The 13958-nt window shown below is 42.7% G+C and overlaps 1 protein-coding gene across 1 annotated transcript in view; it reads right to left on the bottom strand.

Moving 5' to 3' along the window:
* dnah3 (dynein axonemal heavy chain 3) overlaps nt 1-12246 on the bottom strand; it is a 54142-nt gene extending 41896 nt beyond the window's left edge. Inside the window, exons 1-11 of the mRNA XM_014158986.3 lie at nt 12145-12246; nt 11790-11997; nt 11589-11634; nt 11314-11482; nt 10825-11017; nt 10359-10554; nt 9662-9787; nt 7177-7372; nt 2284-2463; nt 1452-1588; nt 1196-1301 (exon numbers count right to left, since the gene is read on the bottom strand). Coding sequence (XP_014014461.2) covers nt 1196-1301; nt 1452-1588; nt 2284-2463; nt 7177-7372; nt 9662-9787; nt 10359-10554; nt 10825-11017; nt 11314-11482; nt 11589-11634; nt 11790-11997; nt 12145-12246 — 1659 coding nt within the window. The remainder of the gene's footprint in view (nt 1-1195; nt 1302-1451; nt 1589-2283; nt 2464-7176; nt 7373-9661; nt 9788-10358; nt 10555-10824; nt 11018-11313; nt 11483-11588; nt 11635-11789; nt 11998-12144) is intronic.
* Nucleotides 12247-13958: the final 1712 nt, after the last annotated feature.

Here is a 13958-nt window from a genome sequence, read left to right as displayed (position 1 = left end):
GTGATGGCGAGCTATCTACTCAGAATATTGCAAAATGTGCTTTCACCGAAAAGCTATTTTAAAATCGGACACCTCGATTGCATAAAGGAGTTCTGTATCTATAATTCTTAAAATAATTGTTATGTTTTTTGTGAACGTTTATCGTGAGTAATTTAGTAAATTCACCGGAAGTGTTCTGTGGGAATGCTAGTTCTGAACGTCACATGCTAATGTAAAAAGCTGGTTTTTGATATAAATATGAACTTGATTGAACAAAACATGCATGTATTGTATAACATAATGTCCTAGGCGTGTCATCTGATGAAGATCATCAAAGGTTAGTGCTGCATTTAGCTGTGGTTTTGTTTTTTGTGACAATATATGCTAGCTTGAAAAATGGGTGTCTGATTATTTCTGGCTGGGTACTCTGCTGACATAATCTAATGTTGTGCTTTCGCTGTAAAGCCTTTTTGAAATCGGACAGTGTGGTTAGATAAAGGAGAGTCTTGTCTTTAAAATGGTGTAAAATAGTCATATGTTTGAAAAATTGAAGTTTTTGGATTTTTGAGGAATTTGTAATTTGCGCCACGCCTATCATTGGATATTGGAGCAGGTGTTCCGCTAGCAGAACGTCTAGATGTAAGAGGTTAACCAGCATGGCTACCACAGCATTCTTCAGCGATACGCCATCCCATCTGGTTTGCGCTTAGTGGGACTATCATTTGTTTTCCAACAGGACAATGACACAACATATCTCTAGGCTGTGTAAGGGCTATTTGACCAAGAAGGAGAGTGATGGAGTGCTGCATCAGATGGCCTCCACAATCACCCGACCTCAACCCAATTGAGATGGAAAAGCAGCCAACAAGTGCTCAGCATATGTGGGAACTCCTTCAAGACGGTTGGAAAAGCATTCCAGGTGAAGCTGGTTGAGAGAATGCCAAGAGTGTGCAAAACTGTAATCAAGGCAAAGGGTGGCTACTTTGAAGAATCCCAAATATAAAATGTATTTTGATTTGTTTAACTCTTTTTTGGTTACTACATGATTCCACATGTGTTATTTCATAGTTTTGATGTCTTCACTATTATTGTACAATGTAGAAATAGTAAAAAATTAACAAAAACCCTTGAATAAGTAGGTGTGTCCAAACTTTTGACTGGTACTGTAGGTCTACTAGTAGTGTTTGAAGGAAGGAAGGCAGAGAGGCAAATCTACCTTAGTAAAACCTTGCAGGGAGTGTTTTTCTTTGAGGAATGCCACTATATCCTGCTTTGCAGTGTTGTCTAGTAGGTTGCTGTACTTCTTATACACGTTCAGGTACCTGGAGATCATATTGAAACATTGCAATGAGTAATTTTCTTAAAAGAGCCTTCCTCCACCAAACAGGTTAACATAAAAGTATTGGAAGAAAGTAGAATGTCAGATAGTTGACTGAAATTTAGGTAGTATAGGTTTAGTTATGTCCCCATACTTCTTTGGTCCCACAGTGTTCTTCTGGAAGATGCTCTTGGCTCTATTGATCAGGTCTGTGACCAGCAGCTCGTCAGGTCTGACGGAGTGCAGATAAAGGCCCTGTCCCTGGATTTCTGGGAATAGGTTACACTCCACCTGTACAGAGAAGACCAGACAAACTGTCAGTCACAATCCTTTCCATGCTGAGCACCAGAACAGATTAATGATATATATTTTTTGTAGACAGAGGTCACATTCAATGTGTACAAATGTGAATAAACGATTTTAAAGCGCACATGCAGTCTTTTTTTATTACATTTTTTAAATCATCACTGTATGTTTAATAAATCACTGTGAGTTTTTTCCATGAAAATAACTCAAAATATTTGTTTAATCATTTATTTCCCTGAGCCTCCTTTTGCCATTTAAATTATCAGTCTGTGTGGTTAGGAACACCTAGACTCTGAGCCTACCCCGCTTACCCCTTCAAAGTATGAGGATACATATGCAAATAAAAGATGACTGGTCATTGGTCAGAATAATCTGATCAGATTGTGATGTCATGATGTGGGCCAAAAACTCCATCCCATCTAAACAGGCTGAAATTCCAGGATTTATTTTCAAAATCTCTTACACTAAAAGGGCATTATCATATTTTTCACAATTTCAACGTTTTATTTCAACCTCATAGGGTGGAAATATCATAACAAAACAGGACTGCACTGCCCCTTTAAACTGTTAATATTGGAAATGTTTTAATTCCAGAAATAGATTTAACAGATTAGATAAACAACTGAACATTAATAATGAAGAACTGAAAGGACAGAAGGCTGAGAGTTTTTTTTTTATACCCGTGGGAGTTTCTGGGCGCTCTTGATGATCTCCATGAAGCCCCGGTGGATGAGCTCCCAGCATTCCTGAAGGCTGGGCAGGAAGACAATGTGAGGCTCCTCCACCCTCAGCTTGACCAGCAGCACCTGAGGCTGCACGAAGCGCATCTCGTCAAACACTTCACCAAAGTCATTCCCGTCCTGTCCAACAAATCATAGAGAACAGAAACAATAACATTGGTTTTCTTTATAATGAACTAATCGATGTAAATGTAATGTAAATGTAAATGTAAATGTAATTGACATATATAGGCACAGTATGTGTTTCTATATCAAGTGTAGAGTGGATCTGGTCTCATCAAACGGGTGTAATTGAGTTAGGGTAAACCATGTGTGTAACTATAGAGCTGGGGCATCAAACTCACAGACGATGCAATCGGCATCACTCTGCACACTGCCCTATCCCATCTGGACAAGAGGAATACCTATGTAAGAATGCTGTTTATTGACTATAGCTCAGCATTCAACACCATAGTACCCTCCAAGCTCATCATTAAGCTCGAGGCCCTGGGTCCTGACACTGCTATGTACAACTGGGTCCTGGACTTTCTGACGGGCAGCCCCCAGGGGGTGAAGGTAGGAAACATCAATTCCACTCCGCTGATCCTCATCACTGGGGCCCCACAAGGGTGTGTGCTCAGCCCCCTCCTGTACTCCCTGTTCACCCATGACTGCGTGGCCAAGCACGCCTCCAACTCTATCATCAAGTTTGCAGACAACACAACAGTAGTAGGCTTGATTACCAACGATGACGAGACAGCCTACAGGGAGCAGGTGAGGGCTATGGGAGTGTGGTGCCTGGAAAACAACCTCACACTCAAAGTCAACAAAACAAAGGAGATGATTGTGGACTTCAGGAAACAGCAGAGGGTGCACCCCCCTATCTACATCGACGGGACCACAGTCTTTAGTAGCGGGCCGTGTCGGTGGCACTGTATTATCCTCCAAGCACGCAAAGAAGTTGTTTAATTTGTCTCTGAGCAAGATGTTGGTGTCCGCGACGGGGCTGGTTTTCTTTTTGTAATCTGTGATTGCCTGTAGACCCTGCCACATCCGTCTCGTGTTTGAGCCATTGAATTTCGACTCCACTTTGTCTCTGTACTGATGCTTTGCTTGTTTTCCTTACGGAGGGAATAACTACACTGTTTGTATTCGATCATGTTTCCAGTCGCCTTGCCATGATTAAATGCGATGTTACGTGCTTTCAATTTTGCGCGAATGCTGCCATCAACCCACCGTTTCTGGTTAGGGAAGGTTTTAATAGTCACAGTGGGTACAACATCTCCTATACACTTCCTTATAAACTCGTTCACCGAGTCAGCATATACGTCAATGTTATTGTCTGAGGCTACCCGGAACATATCCCGGTCCACGTGATCGAAGCAATCTTGAAGCGTGGAATCCGATTGGTAAGACCAGCATTGGATAGACCTAAGCACGGGCGCTTCCTGTTTTAGTTTCTGCCTATAGGAGGGGAGCAACAAGATGGAGTCATGGTCAGATTTGACAAAAGGAGGGCAGGGGAGGGCCTTGTATGCTTTGCGGAGGTTAGAGTAGCAGTGGTCGAGTGTGTTACTCGTTCGTGTACTGCAATCGATATGCTGATAGAATTTAGGTAGCCTAGTTCTCAAATTAGCTTTGTTCAAATCCCCAGCTACAATAAATGCAGCCTCAGGATATTTGGTTTCCAGTTTGCATAAAGTCCAGTGAAGTTCCTTGATGTCTGTCTTGGTATCCGCTTGCGGGGGGATATACACGGCTGTGACGATAACCGAGGAGAAATCTCGGTCGGCATTTGATTGTGAGGAATTGTAGGTCAGGTGAACAAAAGGACTTGTGTTCTTGTATGTTGTTACAATTACACCATGAGTCATTAATCATGAAACATACACCCCCGCCCTTCTTCTTACCAGAGAGATGTTAGTTCCTGTCGGTGCGATGCACTGAAAATCCCGTTGGCTGAACGGACTCCGACAGCATGTCCCCAACTAGCCATGTTTCCGTGAAACAGAGTATGTTACAATCCCGGATATCTCTTTGGAAAGCAACTCTTGCCCTAATTTCGTCAACTTTGTTAACTAGGACCTGGACATTAGCGAGTAATATACTCTGAAGCGGTGAGTGGTGTGTGCGCATCCGAAACCTCACTAGAAGACCGCTCCGGCACCCTCTCCTCCGACGGCGTTATTTTGGGTCGGCCTCTGGAATCAGTTCAAATGCCCTGAGAGGTACAGACAAAGGATCCGCTTTGGGAAAGTCACATTCCCGGTCGTAGTGCTGGTAAGTTGACGTCTCTCTGATATCCAATAGTTCTTCCCGGCTGTATGTAATAACATTGCAGGTTTTCTGGGCTAACAATGTAAGAAATAATACATTAAAAAAAACAGAAAACTCCACAGCTAAGGACCTGAAGCGAAGCTGCCATCTCTATCAGTGCCATCTTGTATATGCCAAGTCCTTTTGTTCACCTGACCTAAATGTTGTGTAATTTGTTAGATATTACTTATTAGATATTACTGCACTGTCGGAGCTAGAAGCACAAGCATTGCGCTACACCCACAATAACATCTGCTAATCACATGTATGTGACCAATAAAATGTAATTAGATTTAATTTTAAACTAATTTTAACCCAAACGTCGCATTCGTCTTCAACGAGATGCAGTGGGACGCATTTAAAATTGGTTATATTTCCTCGCCGTCAAGATTTGCCTAAAAATAGTCCAATATCCATCTAATCACATGTATGTGACCAATAAAATGTAATTAGATTTAATTTTAAACTAATTTTAACCCAAACGTCGCATTCGTCTTCAACGAGATGCAGTGGGATGCATTTAAAATTGGTTATATTTCCTCGCCGTCAAGATTTGCCTAAAAATAGTCCAATATCCATCGCTTTTGGGATTTTTGATACTCCCCAAATGTCTAGCTTTCGATGACTCTTAGCAAGAGGGACAGAGTGAACTGACTATAAATGTACAGTTGAAGTCGGAAGTTTACATACACCTTAGCCAAATACATTTGAACTCAGTTTTTCACAATTCCTGACATTTAATCCCAGTAAAGATTCCCTGTTTTAGGTCAGTTAGGATCACCACTTTATTTTTAGAATGTGAAATGTCAGAATAATAGTAGAGAGAATGATTTATTTCAGCTTTCTATTCTCTCATCACATTCCCTGTGGGTCAGAAGTTTACATACACTCAATTAGTATTTGGTAGCATTGGCTTTAAATGGTTTAACTTGGGTCAAACATTTCGTATAGCCTTCCACAAGCTTCCCACAACAAGTTGGGTGAATTTTGGCCTATTCCTCCTGACAGAGCTGGTGTAACTGAGCCAGGTTTGTAGGCCTCCTTGCTCGCACACGCTTTTTCAGTTCTGCCTACAGATTTTCTATAGGATTGAGGTCAGGGCTTTGTGATGGCCACTCCAATACCTTGACTTTGTTGTCCTTAAGCCATTTTGCCACAACTTTGGAAGTATGCTTGGGGTCATTGTCCATTTGGAAGACCCATTTGCGACCCAGCTTTAACTTCCTGACTGATGTCTTGAGATGTTGCTTCAATATATCCACATAATTTTCCTCCCTCATGATGCCATCTATTTTGTGAAGTGCACCAGATCCTCCTGCAGCAAAGCACCCCCACAACATAATGCTGCCACCCCCGTGCTTCACGGTTGGGATGGTGTTCTTCGGCTTGCAAGCCTCCCCCTTTTACCTCCAAACATAACGATGGTCATTATGGCCAAACAGTTCTATATTTGTTTCATCAGACCAGAGGACATTTCTCCAAAAAGTACGATCTTTGTCCCCATGTGCAGTTGCAAACCGGACTCTGGCTTTTTTTATGGTGGTTTTGGAGCAGTGGCTTCTTCCTTGCTGAGCAGCCTTTCAGGTCATGTCGATATAGGACTCGTTTTATTGTGGATATAGAATCTTTTGCACCTATTTCCTCCAGCATCTTCACAAGGTCCTTTGCTGTTGTTCTGGGATTGATGTGCACTTTTCGCACAAAAGTACATTCATCTCTAGGAGACAGAACGCTTCTCCTTCCTGAGCGGTATGACGGCTGCGTGGTGTTTATACTTGCGCACTATTGTTTGTACATATGAACATGGTACCTTCAGGCATTTGGAAATTGCTCCCAAGGATGAACCAGACTTGTGGAGGTCTACAATTTTTCTTCTGAGGTCTTGGCTGATTTCTTTTGATTTTCCCATGATGTCAAGCAAAGAGGCACTGAGTTTGAAGGTAGGCCTTGAAATACATCCACAGGTACACCTCCAATTGACTCAAATGATGTCAATTAGCCTATCATAAGCTTCTAAAGCCATGACATAATTTTCAGGAATTTTCCAAGCTGTTTAAAGGCACAGTCAACTTAGTGTATGTAAACTTCTGACCGACTGGAATTGTGATACAGTAAATTATAAGTGAAATAATCTGTCTGTTAACAATTGTTGGAAAAATGACTTGTGTCATGCACAAAGTAGATGTCCTAACCAACTTGCCAAAACTATAGTTTGATAACAATACATTTGTGGAGTGGTTGAAAAACAACTTTTAATGACTCCAACTTAAGTGTATGTAAACTTCCGACTTCAACTGTAGGTCCATCATTACTTCGACACAGTTTCGATTTGGTTTTAGTCATTTGAATGTTGATTGAGATCGTCCCACAAGAAAAAAATTCTGGGGATAACAGGCCGGATTGAATGGGCTCGCTTTTGAATGGTCTATGTTTGACTTTTATTTTACTATGTTTTGAATGGGCTATGTTTGACACCCCTTGTATAGATAGTTGAACCGTGGTTGAACCCTGACAGAGTTGAGTGGTTAGACCTCAGACCTGGTGCAGGGTGAAGAACTGGAGCAGGTCCTGCAGGGAGGCAATGATCAAGCTCCGGAGCTGCAGGGACATGAGGGCGGCCACGCAGGAGAAGAACTCCTGGGCACTGACTGGGGCCACGTGGTCACTCTGGGGCACCAGGGGCAGCCAAAGGTCCTTGTAGGTGACAAACAGGGACACACAGCGTGGCAGCCACCTGCAAGACACAGACAATGGGGTCTCATATAGTCCAAATGAGGGATTGTTGTATGTACACCGAACAATAATATATACACAATATGCAATAATTTCAATGATTTTACTGAGTAACAGTTCATATAAGGAAATCAGTCAATTGAAATAACTTTATTAGGCCCTAATCTATGGATTTCACATGATTGGGAATACAGATACGCATCTGTTGGTCACAGATACCTTAAAAAAAAGGTAGGGGCGTGTATCAGATCTGGTGTGACCACCATTTGCCTCATCCAGCGCAACACATGTCCTTCGCATAGAGTTGATCAGGCTGTTGATTGTGGCCTGTGGAATGTTGTCCCACTCCTCTTCAATGGCTGTGCAAAGTTGCTGGATATTGGCGGGAACTGAAATACGCTGTCGTACGCGTCGATCCAGAGCATCCCAAACATGCTCAACGGGGGACATGTCTGGTGAGTATGCAGGCCATGGAAGAACTGGGTCATTTTCAGCTTCCAGGAATTGTGTACAGATCCTTGCAACATGGAGTCATGCTTTATCATGCTGAAACATGAGGTGATGCCGGCGGATGAATGGCACGACAATGGGCGTCAGGATCTCGTCACGGTATCTCTGTGCATTCAAATTGCCATCAATAAAATGCAATTGTGTTCGTTGTCCGTAGCTTATCCCTGCCCATATCATAACCCCACCCCCACTGTTCACAACACTGACATGAGCAAACCACTCGCGCACACAACGCCATACACGCTGTCTGCCATCTGCCCGGTACAGTTAAAACCGGATTCTTCTGTAAAGAGCGCACTTCTCCAGAATACCAGGGGCCATCAAAGGTGAGCATCTTCCCACTGAAGTCGGTTACGATGCCGAACTGCAGTCAGGTCAAGACCCTGGTGAGGACAACGAGTACGCAGATGAGCTTCCCTGAGACGGTTTCTGACAGTTTGTGTGATTCTTTCGGTTGTGCAAACCCACAGTTTCATCAGCTGTGTGGGTGGCTGGTCTCAGAAGCCGGATGTGGAGGTCCAGGTCTGGTGTGGTTACACATGGTCTGCGATTGTGAGGCCGGTTGGACGTACTGCCAAATTCTCTAAAACAACATTGGAGGCGGTTTATGGTAGAGAGATTAACATTACATTCTCTGGCAACAGCTCTGGTGGACATTCCTGCAGTCAGCATGCCAATTGCATGCTCCTTCAAAACTTGAAATATCTGTGGCATTGTGTTGTGTGACAAAACTGCACATTTTACAGTGGCATTTTAATGTCCCCAGCACAAGGTGCACCTATGTAATGATCATGCTGTTTAATCAGCTTCTTCATATGCCACACCTGTCAGGTGGATGGATTATCTTGGCAAAGGAGAAATGCTCAATAACAGGGATGTAAACAAATTTGTGCACAACATTTGAGAGAAATTTGCTTTTTGTGCATATACAAAATGGCAGGGATCTTTTATTTCAGCTTATAAAACATAGGACTAACACTTTACATTTTGCGTTTATATTTTTGTTCAGTGTATATGCCCCCGGTGATTGAATAGAGGCTTTCTGGCAGCGGTGTGACACCATTTTGCCACCAGTGATTGATAGGAAAGTTGCCACCAGCATTCTGACGCCGACAGTGGTCTGATACAGTAGGTGCTTGCTTGCTGGTCCTCTGTATGTGTGTACTATTGTTGTTACACATATACCCCTGTATGTATGTTACTCTATGGCGTAGTTTCCACCTCCAGAAAAAGGACGAAACCTAGCAACTGGTGCAATGTTTTGGCATTTCAACAGCGTCATACCAGAACATGATCTCCTTTGGCTCTACTGTGGTTGGCAAGGGAGACTGAACTATCAGAGAACAATGGTATCCAAGAAGGCACAAACTCAGAATAAAAATCAACACATTTTTGTGAAATTTCAATGGCTCATATTTCAGCCACAAATCATGTTTACTGGTTCCTTGCTCTAAACACAGCAGGTTGCAATGGAATCCTTCAGTGAGAAGAAAGACACGACAGGGGAATGACACAGTGAACAAGGAGAAAACATGAGACTCTCACTACAACACCGGGATTAGCCATGCAGACCTTGGCCTACCTGCCGACCTGTATGTCAACCCGCCTGTCTGTCTACCTGGCTGAATGACTGTCTTGCAGGCTCTGACTGTCTGTCTATCTGGTTGACTTGACTGACTTGACTGACTCTCTACCCATCTGTCTGGCTGGCTGACTGACTGTTTTACTGATTGTTTGATTAACTGCCTGACTGACTGACTGAAGACAGTAGGCTACTAACCTATTAGCCAGGTCGTCCCTGGTGATTTGGCACTGTCTCTGAATCAGGTCTTCAAACTCGGTGGGCAGCAGGGGGAAGTTGGCAGAGAAAAGGTCCCCTAGTCTCACAAACCTCAAGGAGGAGAAACTGAAAGGATGAGAAAGAAAGACAGAGAGACATAAGAGTTAACTTGTATTATCTGAACTGTGTGTCCACTTTAATTTCACACACCCATCAACTCTTATTTGAGACATTTAAGACATGGTTATTAACAGTAGGGGTTCATGGTGATTCACTTGGTTTGATCAACTAATGCAGGTCAAAACAGGAGATCAACAGAGCACCATGCAGGCTCAGGCAAGTCCATTAAGAAACTGTATCTGAAACTCCATCTTCTGACCCACAGAGAGGAGATTAGCTCTTAGAGCATTTAAACAATTGTTTAGCTTGTTTTATGGTACTGAGCTTAGTTTTGCTTCATTATGTTTTTTTTGGTAAACAGTTTATATGCCATTATGAGATTGGTTTGCAGAGCAACTGTGTATTCTGCCTACACATAGACCTACTACCAAATGTGATCTGTGATTTAGGGGAATGTAAACCTATGCAAACCATTTTGTTACCTAGTTTACTGGAACTACAAACCCTGACACAAAATGGAAGACGGTTACAGTTGATGCTCATTTTAAGCCAGTCTTTGCTCAGGCTACTAGGCTACCTGTTCACCCAGAGGTCCTGCAGGTGGACCATCATGGGGTTGAGAGTGAAGAGGTGCTGGCTCTGCCAGGTGTGGGCCTGGCTGTAGTTGCAGACCCAGGGGACGGGCCCTCGGATCACCCTCCTGGGGAAGGGCCTGGGGATGCTGGAGATGAACAAACGCTGCCTCTCCGACGGGTCCCTCAGGATGTAGTCAACTGGTTGGATCCAAGAAGGGAGACAGAAAACATGGAGGCAAGGGAACTTTCAGTGGGGGAAGGGTGATTTGATAGACAACCACATTGCTTTGATAGGAATGTTTGTGAATATGTGTAGGCTATATTCTTTTAAATTGTTGCTGGATAGTAAAATTAAAATGACTATCTACATTATTAGTACACTCATTACAAGTAGTGTATTAATACATGAAAGTAGTATTGCAGTACATGTAAGAAACATTGCAGTCATGTAACAAATCCTCCTGCTACCTATGCTCTTCCTGAGACTGAAGCCGTAGTCTTTGTTGACCTCGTCTAGCAGATTCCCCTTCAGTATCTCCATGTCCCTGCTGCTGTCCTGAATGCCAGGGGGCAGGAGCTTCATTATGTTCTTAATCTGCTGGGGAGGCTGGTGGGCCAGCATTGGGCTGTGGACGCCGTTACTAATGTAGTACACGTACCTCTGTAGAAACCAGCAAAACACTTCACATCAAGTAAACATCCAAAATTAACAAGCTGCCAAAAGAGTGAAAGCAATGGAACAATTGACTGACTAAATTGGTTGAATGGACTGGAGGCTATACTATTCTAATTGCCTGCTCTATTCTATTCCCACTATTCTATTCTCCTCTATTCGATTACATTCTATGTAATTCTATATAATATATAATATTTCCTTATCTATTCTATTTCCTTCCATATTCCATTCTATTTCCCTATCTATTCTATTTCCTTATCTATTCTATTCTGGATGCTTACCTCCAGGTCTCTTTCTGTAGGTTCTGTCTCAAAAGGCCACATCTGTTCCTCTTGGCTCCGCATGATGTCCAGCTGCTGTTTGGGGGTCAGGGGTCGGCTGATGGGGGGCAGAGGCTCTCTGGGGCTGAGCTTAAGTCCAGGTGAGATCGAGGTGTCAGGAGCTGAATCCCTGGGATTGAGATGACAAAGCATTACAAAGACCACTTCAATGACACCCCTTTGTCCAGATTTCAGTGGTCAACACTTAATGTTGATGTATTTGATAGGTATCTTACCATCCCCTGGGGGCGAGTCTCTTCCTCTTCTCAGCTGGGCTAGATGCTAAAATGAGAATTAAGATAAAATGTTCTATCTTGTTTTGGATATTATTGTTTTGATGCCACTCAATTCAGCACCGATCAGGTGGTCAGCAAAGTAGCAACAATGGGATGAATCAGAATAAGAATTATTCGCATATGAAAATGTCAAAAGGATACAAGGTGCAGGTACATCCCCAAGTGAGTCTTTGACGGTTCCAGGTCTCCTCTGTAGGTTTCTGATCTTCAGGTGACGAGCCTGGGGGCTGTAGTTGTTCCCAATGGACTCACTGGGGGTGCGATGGTGCCGTTGCTCCTTATAAGGGACAGCCAGAGTCCAAGAGGTGTTCTGGAGGATGGGTGGGTGATGGCTGTGCCTGAGAACAATCTGGAACAATTTAAAAGTAATGAGTTAACTTGCAGGAATTACATGGAATTGTCCTAATAGGTATGCACACAAAGGAACACAGTAATTAATACCTTTCCACCTATCAATAGCACTTTAGGGACTGGCTTCTTTACATAAAGGTCTTACTTGGTAAAGCTCTGACGGTTCTTCACTAGAGGCCTGGGGCTGAGGTGGGAGACCAGGTAGTCCTCTTGCATGACTCATGTTATATATAGAATCATCCTCCATCTGCAGTTCAAATAGAAACTCTCACTCAGCTGAGCAAGGCTCTCTGGCCACTACATTCACAAGCACACTTATGTTGTACGCATAATTTAGTTATCAAAACAAAGCATAGCCTACCTCTTTTAAGCGTTCCATGTTAACTGAGGAAATTGTCAATTAAATAAGTAACGTCAAGCTAGAGGCAGTGGTTATAGAGCGGATATAACATGTTTTAAGACTAAACCTTTTGAAATATGTCTAAAACACACGAACCCACTGCAAAACCTGCGCACACCAATGTGCGATGCAATTCTATCCACACAGAATGATTTGAAACATTCCAATACACACGAAACGTTCCATTACAGTATGTCATAATTAGCCTACCTGTCGCTGGTGCTTTCGCGACAGTATTTCCATTCTGTCAACATGTCGTTTCTTAGCAAATGCCATTCCTAAAATGTATCACAAAGCTTCGTTTGTGACATTTCTCACAAAGTTTTCAAAGTGCCACTGCCACACCGCTTGAAAGACCACCTCTGGCACCAACTCATACAGCCACTGTCATGAGGAGTTGTAGGCGAGGCAGCTACTGTAGTCCACCATTCTACCCGGCTAATATAATAATGGGAAAATCAATGTTGATGACACTATTCTGTAGTTAAAGAACTACAATCAGCTACAATGTCTCTATCCGGGGACTTCTCTCCCATGGTAACAACTGTCGTTACCTAGCAACGTGAGGCACGAAAACTTTTAGGTATATGTTTCAATCAAATGTTTTTACTCGAATGACCAGCAAGTAGTACCAAATATTGTGCTTGAGCTGGATTAGAAAGACAGTTCTTAGCCTGTCATAAGATTTTGTTCTGACTGAGAGACTTGACAGAATACACTTTGCTGAGCCATACATGTGGGATTTGAAGATGTATTTGTGCATGCAGTCATCCATAAACGCAATCATATTACGCTTCAACATGCGATGATTGTTGATAGGGAGATGGACAAAGGACAAACATGGACAAACATCGATTTACCAAACGTTTCTAATGGCCACTAGGGGTCACAACAAGCTAGTTCGTGGTAGTGGGGTCAGTGAGGGTTTGGTTGCGCTGATGTGGCAAACAGAGGACAAGCTTATTAAACTGTTCTCTGAGATTTAAAAGAAAGCAAACTTTGGGATATTTGAAGATGAATATTGTTGTTTATAGGTTGCACAGTGACATTGAAGACCTGCATCTCAATTCACGAGAGAGTAGACTAAAAATGACTTCTCATCCTACATTCCAGGTAGGCATATGATGCCTGCTTTTGCTTATGTTTTGGGTTTTCTTATGCTGCTTTTGATGAATTACCATAGTGATGAAATTATAGTGAGTGCAATATGAGACATTTATTTTCTGTGCTGTCCTGACCCCTCTCTGGTACAGCCCGTGCTGTGCATTCTGGATACCTGTGGCTAAATCTCTTACAAAAATAAAAAAATCACCTTCAACACCCAACATGGTGCAAGCAGATTACGTCAAATGCTGCCCGAACTTGTCGAGACAGGGTCATTCCAACTGTGTTCAAAATTAGATTCACTCAGAGATAGACAGTTGATTAGACTTTTGAAAAACATTGCTTCTTTTTTGTGCTAAAAGTTACTAAAGCAGGTTTTGGGAACTTGACATTCTGTCTTTGTCTTGTATAGAGTAACATTTATATTAGCTTTGTCTGACACAAAGCTAATATAA

This window comes from Salmo salar, chromosome 19 (assembly GCF_965601325.2).
Source record: "Salmo salar chromosome 19, fSalSal1, whole genome shotgun sequence".
Classification (NCBI taxonomy): Eukaryota; Metazoa; Chordata; class Actinopteri; order Salmoniformes; family Salmonidae; genus Salmo; species Salmo salar.
This window is presented reverse-complemented; position numbering and strand designations above follow the sequence as displayed.